At 35.3% G+C, this 13,922-nt stretch overlaps 1 protein-coding gene across 1 annotated transcript; it reads left to right on the top strand.

Moving 5' to 3' along the window:
* The first annotated feature begins 1,009 nt into the window (after positions 1 to 1,009).
* On the top strand, positions 1,010 to 11,187 carry LOC113231776 (60S ribosomal export protein NMD3). The gene is made up of 9 exons (XM_026466305.1): positions 1,010 to 1,134; positions 1,563 to 1,697; positions 4,756 to 4,906; positions 5,233 to 5,476; positions 6,457 to 6,750; positions 7,443 to 7,552; positions 8,356 to 8,513; positions 9,419 to 9,601; positions 10,586 to 11,187. The coding sequence occupies exons 1-9, from the start codon at positions 1,085 to 1,087 to the stop codon at positions 10,770 to 10,772; spliced, it is 1,512 nt and encodes a 503-aa protein (XP_026322090.1). The 5' UTR covers positions 1,010 to 1,084; the 3' UTR covers positions 10,773 to 11,187.
* Positions 11,188 to 13,922: the final 2,735 nt, after the last annotated feature.

The raw sequence follows: 13,922 nt of genomic DNA on the forward strand, positions 1-13,922 counted from the left end.
TACTTGGGCTATTGTGTGATTTATAGACAAAAAATAACACATGACTGTGCAATGTAACATTCGATTGATTTGCACTTTTTCTAAAGCCGCACCCCTTAATGCTGCAGCGTCGCATTTTTATTAATACCTAATTATACTCAATGTCAATATTTTTGTCCAATTTAATTATAATACATGCGAATAATTCAATAATACATTTGGAAAAACATTTATTTTGACATTTGATGTACTTCCCTTTGACAACGGTATCATGTACCTCATGTACTGCGAAATGGACACGGTTGGCATTTAAGGTGACGTTACATAATATACATACATGAAGTAGAAATTAACTCGTGTCAAAAATGTAACTATTAAGTGCGGGAATACACGTCCGATTTTTCCATCCGATAGTCGGATCCAATAGTCTGATCCGACTACCGGAAGGCGCTCGTACAATATAATTGTATGAACACTCAATACACGTCCGATCCGATTATCGGATGACGTGACGTGGCGTTCGAGTCGGAAATAGCGTCCGATTTTATTACCTATCCGATTGTCTGAAGGCGCGCTCTCTATACTTTTGTGGGGAGACGAAATACACGTCCGATTCTTCCCTCCGATTTGCAGCGTTGCCAATGCAAATTATTCAAAATTCCCAAACAATCAAGGTTATAAATTTGGGGAGAGCAAAGGTCATATTTCCCACATGTAATAATATTTATTCATTTCATTTTAAAAATTCAAGTTGAATTAAGTTTAAACCTTACTTAATTAATAGTGTTCATTATATGAGCGCCTTCCGGTAGTCGGATACTATCGGATGGAAAAAACGGACGTTTATTGTCGCACTAAAACCCGCCACTTGTTTTGCACGTCACAACGAAGGAAAACTTGATTCGTTCGTGCGTTATGTCAATTTGTAGAAAGAGAGCACATCATACATTAATTATATTATATTTATATCTCTTTTTCTTTCACTACATACATAGTTTTGTAAGGAAACTGTGAACACGTGTTTGATTTTGGTGTCCATCCTTTAATTTTTATTTTTTATAAAAATTTGCTCTGTAAACAGTTTCTCGCAATTAACAGCTAAGAAATGGAGTACATATCTCCTGAAAATATTACACCATCAAACAGCACACGAATGTAAGTTTCATAAATCTAATACTTGTGAACGCGAATGATGTACACGTTCTTGTTCTTCTTATATGCAAAGTATTTTTATTTTTGTTGATGTTTAGTGTAGTAAACGTTTTTCTAAAATGTTTAGTACGGTTTTCTCATTCCAATAATACTAACAATTAATGGCCCACTCAGGCTCATAGCCCCGTACTAGGGAAACCTTGTATCGGTGCTACGGACATACACATAGACAACCACAAAATTACACCCAAATCACGAGAGAAATAAATGTAGGCCATACAAATATTTCTCCCTGCACGGAAATCGAACCCGGGACCTCTTACGTCAGGCCAGCATGGTAACCATTCAGCCAAAGAGGCTGTTGAATAGATTAAATAACTAAAGTTATATGTTTATCAATGTGCTCATGGTGTAAAAATGATGATTTTCAGATTATGCTGTCAGTGCGCTGTGCCGATCGAAGCGAATCCTTCGAATATGTGTGTGGCGTGTCTTAGAGCCCATGTGGACATTACTGAGGGCATACCTAAGCAAGCCACTCTTTTTTTCTGCAGAGGATGTGAGAGGTTAGTACCATCAGACAGACTAGAGTCTTTTTTATCTCACAAAATCGACATAAATGAAAACAGGTCAAGTTGTCATTATGAAGAAATCAATGTATATAGTTCTGTAAGTCGTTTTGACAAAGAACACAAAAAACTTAAATCCACTTCAAAGCAGTCACAGACAACTTACATAGAAGGTTACAAAGAGGTTTTCCAGCACCACCCCTTATACACACATCAAAAAAAGTTTGCGATCACTTCGAAAAACTGAAATCTTTTTTGTTACTGTAGATTATATTATGATTTTTTCTTCTTTTTAGATTCTTTATTTAAAAATAAATTAGAACATAAAACAATGACCCCGTTCAATTGTTTTTTCATATAAAAAGGCTTTCAGTCCTAGCTTACGCTCATTCAGAAATCTGATTTAGTCAATTATAAGCGATTCAAGATATTTTTCGCGGAAAGTTGTGTTTGAAAAAATGCCAAGAGGATTATCAGAGGTTTTACGAGCTAGAATAGTAACTTTGAGGGAAGAAGGATACACCACGAGAGTAATAGCACGCAGACTTGCTATATCCCAATCCTGTGTCGTGGCTACGTTGCAGAGGTATCACGGAATGGGGAATTTAGCTGACCGACCCCGCAGCGGTCACCCAACTGTTTTGACAGCTGCCCAAAAGCGCTATATTAGATTGCTGGCAGCCTGTGATCCAACAATCAACGCCACTAAAATAAAAGCAGAAGTCAGGGCCGCCTCTGGGCTTGAAGTTAGCACGCAGACCGTTCGCAATTGCTTGCACCAGGCTGGATTACGAGCACGGAGGTCTTGGCGAGCTCCGCTCAATTCCCGGCAACGTCAACAACGAAGACTGCAGTGGGCTAGACTTCGACAAAATGAAGAAGGTGAAGACGAAAACATTTGGCAAAACTGTCTCTTCGTTGACGAATCCCGAATCAGCACTCATCCAGATAACCGACGTGTCCGTGTCTGGAGAAGACCAGGCGACCGTGAAAGACAAAGAACTGCCACTGGAACAGTTCAGCAAGGCGGAAAATCGGTGTCCTTTTGGGGTGGCATTATGATTGGAGCTAGAACGCCTTTGATCCCGTATCGGGGCTTCATGACAGAGGACATGTACAAAGCAGTTGCTATTGATGATATCGTCAGACCATTCCGAGTAAACCATGGGCACCAATTTGTACTGGTCGATGATAATGCGCCCGCACATCGAGCTCAACGAGTCAATGCTGCTCTTCAAGAATACGATATCACACGATTAGACTGGCCTGCCGGCTCGCCCGACTTAAACCCAATAGAGCACGCGAGGGATGCTCTTAAACGAGCAGTATGGAACCGTGAGCCACGTCCCCAGACAGTTCCAGAGCTCAGGGAAGCCGCTATTGAAGAATGGGATAGGTTACCCCAGGAAATGCTGGATAACTTGATCCTCAGCATGCCCAGGAGGATCTTCGCATGTATTCGAGCCAGGGGAGGAGTTATTTTATATTGAATTCACACCTTTTAATAATAAATTGTTGTTTAAGTTTAATTAAACAGTCTTTTTCTTTTTATGAAATTTCTATCACTATTACATTATGATTAATGGCTCAATTTTTTAAAATAAATAATAAAAAATAGTTTTATATTTTAATTTCAAACAGGGTATTCCTATTCAAAGAAAGCATACAACATAGATTTTTTCTTGATAAAGTTAAATTTAAAGAATTATAGGAGCTTATGCTGTTGATCGCAAACTTTTTTTGATGTGTGTATGAGCAATAATAATTAAGTAATAGAAACATAGTGCAAGAGTACAGAATACAATAATAAAAATTTAAATTGAAAATAATCACAGACAACCTACATAGAAGGTGTGTCAGCAAAAAGGTGTCTCAACACTAAGGTTCGTATTCCAGAACTCTACTCAATACTCAAGTCAGGACTTGAGTATTGCAGTGAGCACTGAAAATCATACTCGAGTCCTTGCCATTAGGGTCGTATTTCCAGTGCTTGAAATCATACTCAAGTCTGCTCAAGTCCTGACTTGAGTAGAGTTCTGGAATATGACCCTTAGGGTCGTGGATGGATGGCAAGGACTCGAGTATGATTTTCAGTGCTCACTGCAATACTCAAGTCCTGACTTGAAAATTGAGTAGAGTTCTAAAATACGACTCTCAGATCCTGACTTGAGCATTGAGTAGAATTCTGGAATACGACCCTGAAATAAACTTCTACTTACTACTAAATATACAGACTAGTTGCAGACTAAGATCGCTCCAGAAGATGCTTACACAATGCAGTTTTAAATATAGGAAGAGATTTAGAATGACGGATTTCAGACGGGAGTTCATTCCATAACTGTGCAGCCTTAACAGTAAAGGAGTATTTAAATTACAAACAAACATACAATGTTCAAAAATCCATTTCCATAGTCATGCTTCCCCATAAGCCAAGTACACTTTCGTATGTTTGCTGTGTAAGGAAAAATGGTTCCTGTAGCAAGTAACTTGCACAAATTCAGGTTGAAGCTTAACAGTGTAGCCAAATCATTACTCTTAGAGTAATAACAATCTTGTTGTATATACATCTGTACATCATTATTATTAGAAAATAATGAAAACATTGGGTGACTGTTTCATATCCCAGTTTTTATTTTGTTTTATCTCATGCTTCAAATACTGAAAGAATACTTACTGAATATTTTTCACGGAGTAGCTACAATCTGACAACTGAATGCTGTGGATTATTTGTTTCATTAAGTCGACTCTTGTGTTTGGTTATTGTGCTATGCATTCTCTATTTTTTGTGACCTTGACATCTTTTAGCTATTCTTGTCATGTTTACGTCCTTAGGGTCATATTCCAGAACTCTATTCAATGCTCAAGTCAGGACTTGAGTATGATTTCAAGCACTGCAAATACGACTCCAATGGCAAGGACTTGAGTATGATTTCTAGTGCTTTAAATCATACTTAAGTCCTGACTTGCGTATTGAGTAGAGTTCTGGAATAGGATCCTTAGTAAGGCTGTGAAGTTTCATTGTAGACCTACATAAATATGAATCAATTTTTCACAGATATTTGCAACCCCCAGCAGAATGGCTTGTGTGTGCTTTGGAGTCTCGAGAGCTCTTAGCCCTCTGTTTGAAAAGGCTCAAGGGTCTTAATCGAGTTAAACTCATTGATGCAGGGTTTGCCTGGACCGAGCCTCACTCTAAGAGGATAAAGGTATGTTACCCTGAAACTTGTGTAGTATTTTTATACTATATTTATTCACATACTGGGTTATCTAATCTTTGTTTCTCTAATATGTAGGCGAAATGGTCAGCTTAAGGTTTTTGGAGTATTAATAAATTATATTTAAAGAATTACAGTAGTTTGTATAAATAATACTTAAATTTGTCAATACTCTGTTGTTATTACAATTTTGAAAATATAATTTTGTGGTTTATACTAAACTTCATAAGTAGATACTTGCATAAGATTGTAGTATACAATTGAATATCGAAAAAATTTTATGTAATTTGTTTTTACTAATAAATATTATCCTTCAGGTGAAACTAACTGTACAGGGTGAAGTAATTGGTGGAGCAGTTCTTCAACAAACTTTTATAGTTGAGTTCAACATTCAGCACCAAATGTGTGATGCTTGCCATCGCTCCGAAGCTCAGGATTATTGGCGCGCATTGGTGCAAGTGAGACAACGCGCAAATAATCGAAAGACATTTTATTATTTGGAGCAGCTCATTTTGAAGCATAAAGCGCATGAGAACACTTTAGGAATTAAACCTAAGCATGGTGAGTATTACAATACTTTTATGAAGCTTTGCATATCAAATGATCGAATATCATTCTGTGTATAAACTAGCGGTCGTTGATGTTGATGACGCCAATAGATACAAATGTAGACACGGCTTCAAACATTGTATATGTTAATTTCAAAGGTTTGTATGAAATAAATTCTTATTTTCTATAGCAAAGACTATGCTGCGTGCTGCAAGAAAACAAAAGTAATAGATACATGATCATTATTTAAAAAAATATACATGAATTGATTATTTTAGATTAACTAATTACCCTTAAATTTAATAAGAAACGCAAAGAGAAACTATATCCTTTTACAGTATTATTTCATTGGAATGACCTAGAATAGAAATCAGTTATTCTATAAAGACAACACAATATAATTATGCATACACATTTTGTAGTTACAATAACACAAAAAGAAAAACATAACTACATGCTAAAATACAACCCATAATATACAAGACATGTTATGATGAGTATCAGTCGAATTCTGTCAGTGCAATCCTGAGTTGAGGGCCTTTGAGTGGAAAATTATATTTCAATATTTGATAAGTTACATTTTTGCTGCAAAAAATAAAAATACAAAATACAAACAGGTTTATTCTAAATATTTTAGTATTATCAATCACAGATGAATGGTACTGAGCGTATGTCATCAAAAAGATTTCAATTACGTTTACTATGTATAGCATTGACTTACAAATAAATGGACGACGGGTCTAATACAAAAACCACGAAAAAAATGTCCCAAGTCAACCTATTCGAAATTTAAATTGTAATGTCATCGCAGTATCGCGCTGTCAGTAGAACAAATGAAGACTAAAGCGGAGTGTCGCGCTCTGTATACGATTTTAGCGCCTTACAAGTGCGGACACTTTTTAGCGCGGACCCGACGTCCATATAATTGTAAGTCAATGATGTATAGGTATTTTTTCGTATCATAAGCCTGACATAACATCTTTTCGTTTCAGACGGCTTAGACTTCTTCTACGCAACAGAAAATCACGCACGCAAAATGGTGGACTTCATCCAATCAATGTTGCCTGTAAAATGTCAACACTCAAAGAAGCTTATATCCCATGATATACATAGCAATATCTATAACTACAAATTCACTTTTAGTATAGAAATTGTGCCTTTATCTAAAGACAGTTTAGTGTGTCTTCCGAAGAAATTGACGCAGCAGTTGGCTGGCATATCGCCTATATGTTTGGTACATAGAGTTACCAGTACCATACAACTTATTGATGCTAGTACTGGACAAAGTAAGTAAAATTATGCATAAATACAACGTACTGTACATTTCTAGAACCTAGTGACTATAATGTAGAATTGAATAAAAAAATATTTTTTCATGACTATACAATAAATAACAATAAATAAACACTTGTAAAATTGAATAACAAGTATAATAAAAATTTTAACACAAATTAAAAGTAGGTAGGGAAAAAATAAACCTAAAAAATATACAACAAATCATTTAATTAAAGTAAACAATGTGTTGCTACCATAAGAAACACAAAAGGCCGCGACTCGCTGAATTTTCCTCGTGACCGTACACGTTCCGGCGTCGACCGGCTCCAAACTAAGAGATACTGAAATAAATAAAATAATATAATTAGACAAATTCTTTGAAATACATTTGTATGATCTTTCTGTATTATTTTATTTTTTTATAAGCCCGTTTTATCGCACTGGTGGGCAAAGGCTGCCCCCCTCTTTTCCCATTGCATTGCTCACGATCTTGGGCAAAATATGGCCAGTCCTTTAAAGGAGTCCGAGTCATCCCGCCATCGCTGTGGTCTGCCGCAACTCCTCTGAATTATAATTAATAAACTTAATTCGATTTTGATCACACTTAGCGAGATTTGTTTCTGCAATATGTCTCCTTATGAGCACTGAAAACATACTGAATTATAAATTTAAAATAATTCAAAACGTTATTTATTTTTCTCAGTGTGTGACGTATCATCAACTGTCTACTGGAGGCATGCTTTCAATACCATCTGCAACCCGAAGCAGTTGGTTGAATATATCGTCATGGATATTGATATTTTGAAGGAGCATGTAAGTATTTAATAATATTTTCTGGACCCCATTTAAGTAGGATTACAGACTTAAAAAAAGCGTGCTAGCTAATTAACTGCTTCTATAGTGTGATTCTTAATTAAAGCACACAGATAGCATTTTTTTGTGTGTGTGTTACGCGATTACTGAACCGATTTTGTGAACTGGTTTGTTAACTGATTCTTGTTTTTGTTGGAAAGAGGGTACCATTACTATTTTTAGTCATATTTTCTTCAAATTTGAATGGGACCAATCAGTATTGGTCTCAGTAAATTTGAAGAAAATAGTCCCGCTGAGTGTGGCAATCTAGGAAATGAATCTGGTTTCGCGCACTTTCCGGTAGGTAACCGATTTGGATAAAACTTGGCAAATAGATGTTATTTCATGGTACTTTTAAGGTTGGTTTTTTTAAATAAAAAAGTTAGAATTGTTTGTAATACATATCACATTAAGGAGTACACAATATTCATAAATTAATAAATAATGTGAAATAGGAAGAATTTTCAAATTTATTTCCCAAAAATAATAATTTTGAGAATTAATAAATTTCTTCTTTATACTTTTCAAACAAAATTATTACTTTTGTATGACGAGGCCAAAGTTTTTTAAGACTAATTAAAAAAAAAAAAATTATTTAGAAATTGTTGTTGTTATGACTTCTTTAATATTGTCCATTAATAGAAACCAGTTTATTTTGCATGACTTCAGCATGAAAAATTTGAATGTCTCATAGAAAACTTAATTGAATAATTCGTTAATAGAAAGCGAAAATATATAAACTCACCTCCAAAATTAAATTCCAGGAAAAAAAATCATTCCCCGGTCAAGGCATGGTGTCCAACAAACATATAGTAGCTGACGTGTGGGTAGTAAAGGCTAGTGAACTAGGTTTAGATGTCTCTCCTGTACATACTAAGACACATTTGGGACACATTTTGAAACCTGGAGACACTGTTTTGGGGTAAGTAACTAAAATTATAATCAGGGCAGAAACCTTTAGTACTACTTTTCTATTTCCTGTTATATAAAGGGCACTGGCTCATTGCCGAACTTGGCCATGTTAGTCAACATGTTTGCTACGAATGTTATTAGCCAGACTGTCATCAAACATTTTTGACATTATGAAATGTTGGTATAAAGTGCCACATCTATCTTGGCTGATATAGAAAATCGTTATCAATCATCCCTTTCATACGTACCACTGCTGAGTGCGGGTCTCAGGCGAAGGTTTAGGCCGTAGTCCTTAACGTCGGCCCAATGACAAGAAGGTCGTGTCAGCCCGGATTCGAACCTACGGTTTCTGCTCGGGAGGCGGTAGTTCAAACCATTAGGCAACCACGACTTACGTAGAAGTGGTCATTGTTGCTTTTTGCATTGTCTTGTGAAGAGACATAAAAAAGAATACTTCAGTCATTAAAAATAATATATATTATTTTATTTCGTAGGTAAAGAAATTGTACACCTGAAATCTTTAAAATTGATTAAGCATTTATAGCCATTCATAAGTTCTTTCCCTTAAATTTCGAACTCCAGATGTCGCGACGAGTACAAAATAGAGGCTTTTGAAAATAGATAATTTTGTAACTAATTTATTTTACATTGACAAGCTGAAAATTAAAATTAATCATCTGAAATTGTAATAACAAACAAATCAACTAGATGGCGTTCACTGCACAGATTTTTTTGGACAGTGCTGGCTATTCTTTTATTTTGTTTAGGATTGGCATACCATTGCTTGGTCCATGAATATTAATTAATACAGAACAAGATTTATAGGGCGTAACTAAGAAATACAACCATAATTAATATGGTGATCATTCTAGTAATAATGGAAAACTTATTTGTTAAATTATTTTACACCAACAGCTACAATCTTGGCGATTCCAACGTCAATGACGATAATCTGGATAAATTAAACCAAAATCAAGTGCCGGACGTATTCCTTGTGAAGAAGTTCTACGGCGAGCGAGCAGCGAGACGGCGCGCGCGCAACTGGAAACTTAAACATATGGCAGATGATCTACATGACGGTATTAGCTCCACTAATGAGTAAGTTTTATCGTTTTTTATATACTACCATACAATATTGTGCAAATTTCAGTTTATGAAGTGGGCTACTCTGCACACTTTACGCTAGTGTGTGAAATGATCATAACGTTTCCTGTATCCGCTATGCCACGTGCACGTTTGAGTATTTTGCCTGTAACATGTTAACGATTTTTATAGAATGTACCAAGAACGAAAGCACGCCAAAACTATTGATGATTACGTTGAGTTGCTTCGACATTAATTTCTTTCAAGGGATTCTGACTGAACCCTTATCAAAATATACAAAATCGTTGTGTGGTAAATCATCGTTAGTTGACTTTGTATTTTAGTAACTATAATAAAAAAAAAGTTTTACTGGAAATTGTGCAACAAGTACTATAGTGTTATGATTGGATTGGCATGTTTTCTGGGACTAAAGTTCTGAAATTAAATAAAGAATAATAATACAAAAATCGAACACTGCGAAAATTTTTTTCAATCCGACTGGAGAAAAACTTTCATAGATTTCTCACAGATGGCTCTATGGCAAAAAGTCGTTAAAAACCAAAAACTAAGTTCAGTAAGCACGTAGAAAAATTCGTAAGGTGGTCCGTTCCGTAGCTCAGCTGGGGAAGCGTCAGGCATGGTATGCTGAATCCGCTGGTTAGAATCCAGTCGCATCTAAGAAATTTTTCTTAGTGTCCCAATCTTTGTATTAATAATTATAACAATCTTTTCAATTCTCAAAAAAGTGCAGTCATTTCACAACAAATAATTGAATCTTATGGTAGTAAAACATCGTGATATTCATGTTATATTGAATAAATTTAATATTAAATACAGACTATCTAAAGAAAGGATTTCCATTATTACTTTTCATGGTGTGAAATTGTGAACGGGTAACTCAGTTGTTTTTATCGCAGTATTTACCCTACACTTAAATGTAAATCACGTCTAATGTCGATTGTATAAAACTAGGAAGATAAATACGATTTCTATTTCCAGGGACTACAACGAATTCCTCGACGATCTCGAAGAAGATCCGGCATTTAGACAGAACATCAACATATTCAAAGATGCCAATAAGATAGCAGTGGATATAGACGAAATTGATCCTGGGTTGCCGCGCATCACGCTAGCTGAAATGCTAGACGATTTGAACATCGAAGATGTAGAGATGAGTGAAGTTTGATTAAGAAGAAAAACGAACCTGTCAGTTCGTGATATTTAATCACGAAAAAAAAACCTTAAAAGATTTCGTCTCTTGGATGTCTGCAAAAATATTGTCCAATGTCCGCCGGTAAATTGTTATACATAACATACCTTACATAAGTTATATATCTATGAGAATAGTGTTATCTAAATAAAGTGCATAAATGTTGAAACTTTTATACTTTACATTACTGTTAATAAAAGGCGTAAAACGTACACATCACATGTTCGTCTTCAGTATTCACGGTTTAGGTAAACAAAGTGCGACAATGGATCTTCCTATCAAGTAAGAACCCTGTCTCAAAATTCAGCTCTGGCCTACAACGTGCGCACACATAATGTACTCTGCTAGACCTGCAGTATTTTTTAAAAGAGCGAAGTGCAATGCCTACAACCGTTCTTATGACAAGCGCAATAAAGTTGCTATAATATATAATATTGCTGGACTGCCACGTAAGAAGCCCCGGGTTCGATTCCCGTGCCGGAAGAAATATTTGTATGGCCTCATGGCCTACATAATTTATTTTTCTTGGAGTTTGGTTATAATTTGTGGTTGTCTATGTGTGCATCTATGGCACCGATACAGGGCTATGAGTATGTGCGCTTTATTATTATTATAATGCTTGCTACTTAGTGAAAGTGAAAAAATGGGGAACTGATAACAAACTCATCAACTACATGGCGCTTACTTCACTGATTTTTATGGATATTGCCGGCTTAATTTGACTACGATTAGCGCCATCTGCCCATATTAGGAAGCGGTAATTTATAAATTAGTTTGTAACACACAATGCCATCTATTACCACGCAATTTGTCAAAGTTCAGAAAATAATTTTAACTCGTGGTCATTATTTGAATAATATTACAAGGCAAAAAATTGACTATTTGTAGTTCGTTTTAAATAATAATAATATGTTAATTTTCAGGCAAAAATCACATTTTATATATACAATGTGATATAATACAATATAATGATAATAAACTATAATAGAATCTAAGAGTAAAACAAAGATTAAAATAAAATAATACCATATGACCCGCACAGGTCTTTGTCTAAACTATTTACCGTTTGCGTCGCGGTGGATGGAACGCAATTTAAAAATTGAACCTTGGATTGGATTGGATTAAAGAGGAATTAATTAATATCCACGGCCATTTTTAAAAAAATATATAATAGACACACGCTTGGCCACAATCTCACCTGATGTTAAGCGACGATGTGACCGACGATGGGACGCGTTTGCCTAAAATTTACATACTATAAAAACTACTTCTAGGCTATCGATCAGCGCCATCTAGATGTTAGACGGGATTTTGATTGACATTTTTCAGAGTTACGATCTGATGCACATTTAGTATCTGGTGATGTGTATGTAGTATGGAGATTGGCAGTAGTCCTGTGTTGTTAGTCCATGATTTAGGTAAACATCTATAGTTATTTTTGTAAGGGCAATTTAGCGTTTGGTTTAATGGCTTCGGCGGCCGGCACAACAGCGGTTTGCACTGTGGACGCTGCATGAGAAGGTTCCGATATCGATAGGACCAATTTGGGAAATGAACTTTTGTACATTGGTTCTGGTCTGATTGTTCTGGGTAATGCCCCTATGTTCTGGTGGTATGTACAATACTATTAGACAAAAAATATATTTGGTTTGTAATTAGTTATTATAATATACCTACTGTTTGATTGTTATCGCATCGGCATTTTCGATATTTGATAATTGAAAATAGAACAATTCAATAAGTTGATTCTTCAATTACATTTGACGTAAGTATTTTTTGACAATAATAAAGGGTTTCCCCTTTCTTATATGATACTTCCGTCCACCTCACATATTAAGTATTTTTTAATCGACTTCAAGAAAGGAGGTCCTCAATTCGCCTGTATGTTTTTTTTTTGTATGTAACGCGATAACTCCGGTATTTGTGAACCGATTTTAATGATTCTTTTTTTGTTGGAAAGGGGTAATTCCATAGTGGTCCCATTTCATTTTGAAGAAAATCATCCACCTCTAAGGGTGTCTGTTCACGCATGAAGATTCATTTTTATAAGTAGCGCCTAAATTTTACTTAAGCAGCAATTATTTTAATGGTTGATTTTGTTATTTCTCCAATTCAAGGCGTTTTTCTCTCAATATACTTTGAGTAGTGAGAACCGGTTTTATTATCTCCAGTGTCAAGTCCTGTATAGTGGCGAATTTAAGGATATTGCAATAAAACTTAGCAAATAGACGTAATTCCACGTACTTATGAGGTCGGTTTTTTTAGTACTCTGTACTGAGATTATTATCTTTGGATATCTACCTAATTTAGAGGTGACCCACAAACAATAAGTATATTTTTCTACCACGTGAGGTGAACAAAAGAAATTATAAATATAATCTTTTCATAATCTTAATTGACATTATTTTCATAAATCAGTGTTTATCAAAATAATAAGCTGCTGATAACTTTGATTTATGAACAATTAACTGACGTATTATGAGTACATAATATTATGATAAAATTATTGTGTTATCTCTAATTCCAAAAAGGTATAATCTCATAAACTCATAAATGAAGAGAGCATTTATAATTGATAATTTGATTAGTTTTCGTAAGAAACTCCGTCGTACAGGCGGGGCAAGACGAGACATATAATTCCTGACAAGGTATCAATATCTGTCAAGGTTTATTTATATACCTACCTTTTCATAATCTTATAACCCTGACCACGTTTCGGGACTCTAAAGAACTAATTTTTTAATCGATGCCATGTAACATTCATATTAATAATCAGAGTACTGTTGCCACCATTACAGGGTTTTATCATTTTATCATCTTACAATTAAGCATATACAAGTATGGTAATTTCATACAACGTAGCAGCACGGCTTATAGTTGTGTGCATCGCGAGATTATGCGAATGTATGCATTTGTACACGGCACGCGCGGAGGGCGGGCGCGCAGTCAAACAAGCCGCGCTGCAATACTTGTATGGAGTAGGGATGCCGCGGATGTAGGTTAAAACGATATCTGCAGATGCGGACGCGGATGCAAATGTTTTCGCCTTCAAATCTATATATATAAGGAAAAAGAACTTGATCCACATTTACCGATCAAGCCAGGTGATTATTGAATTAGCATTAA

The sequence above is a fragment of the Hyposmocoma kahamanoa genome, unplaced genomic scaffold (assembly GCF_003589595.1).
Source record: "Hyposmocoma kahamanoa isolate Upper Pololo Valley unplaced genomic scaffold, ASM358959v1 66, whole genome shotgun sequence".
Taxonomy (NCBI): Eukaryota; Metazoa; Arthropoda; class Insecta; order Lepidoptera; family Cosmopterigidae; genus Hyposmocoma; species Hyposmocoma kahamanoa.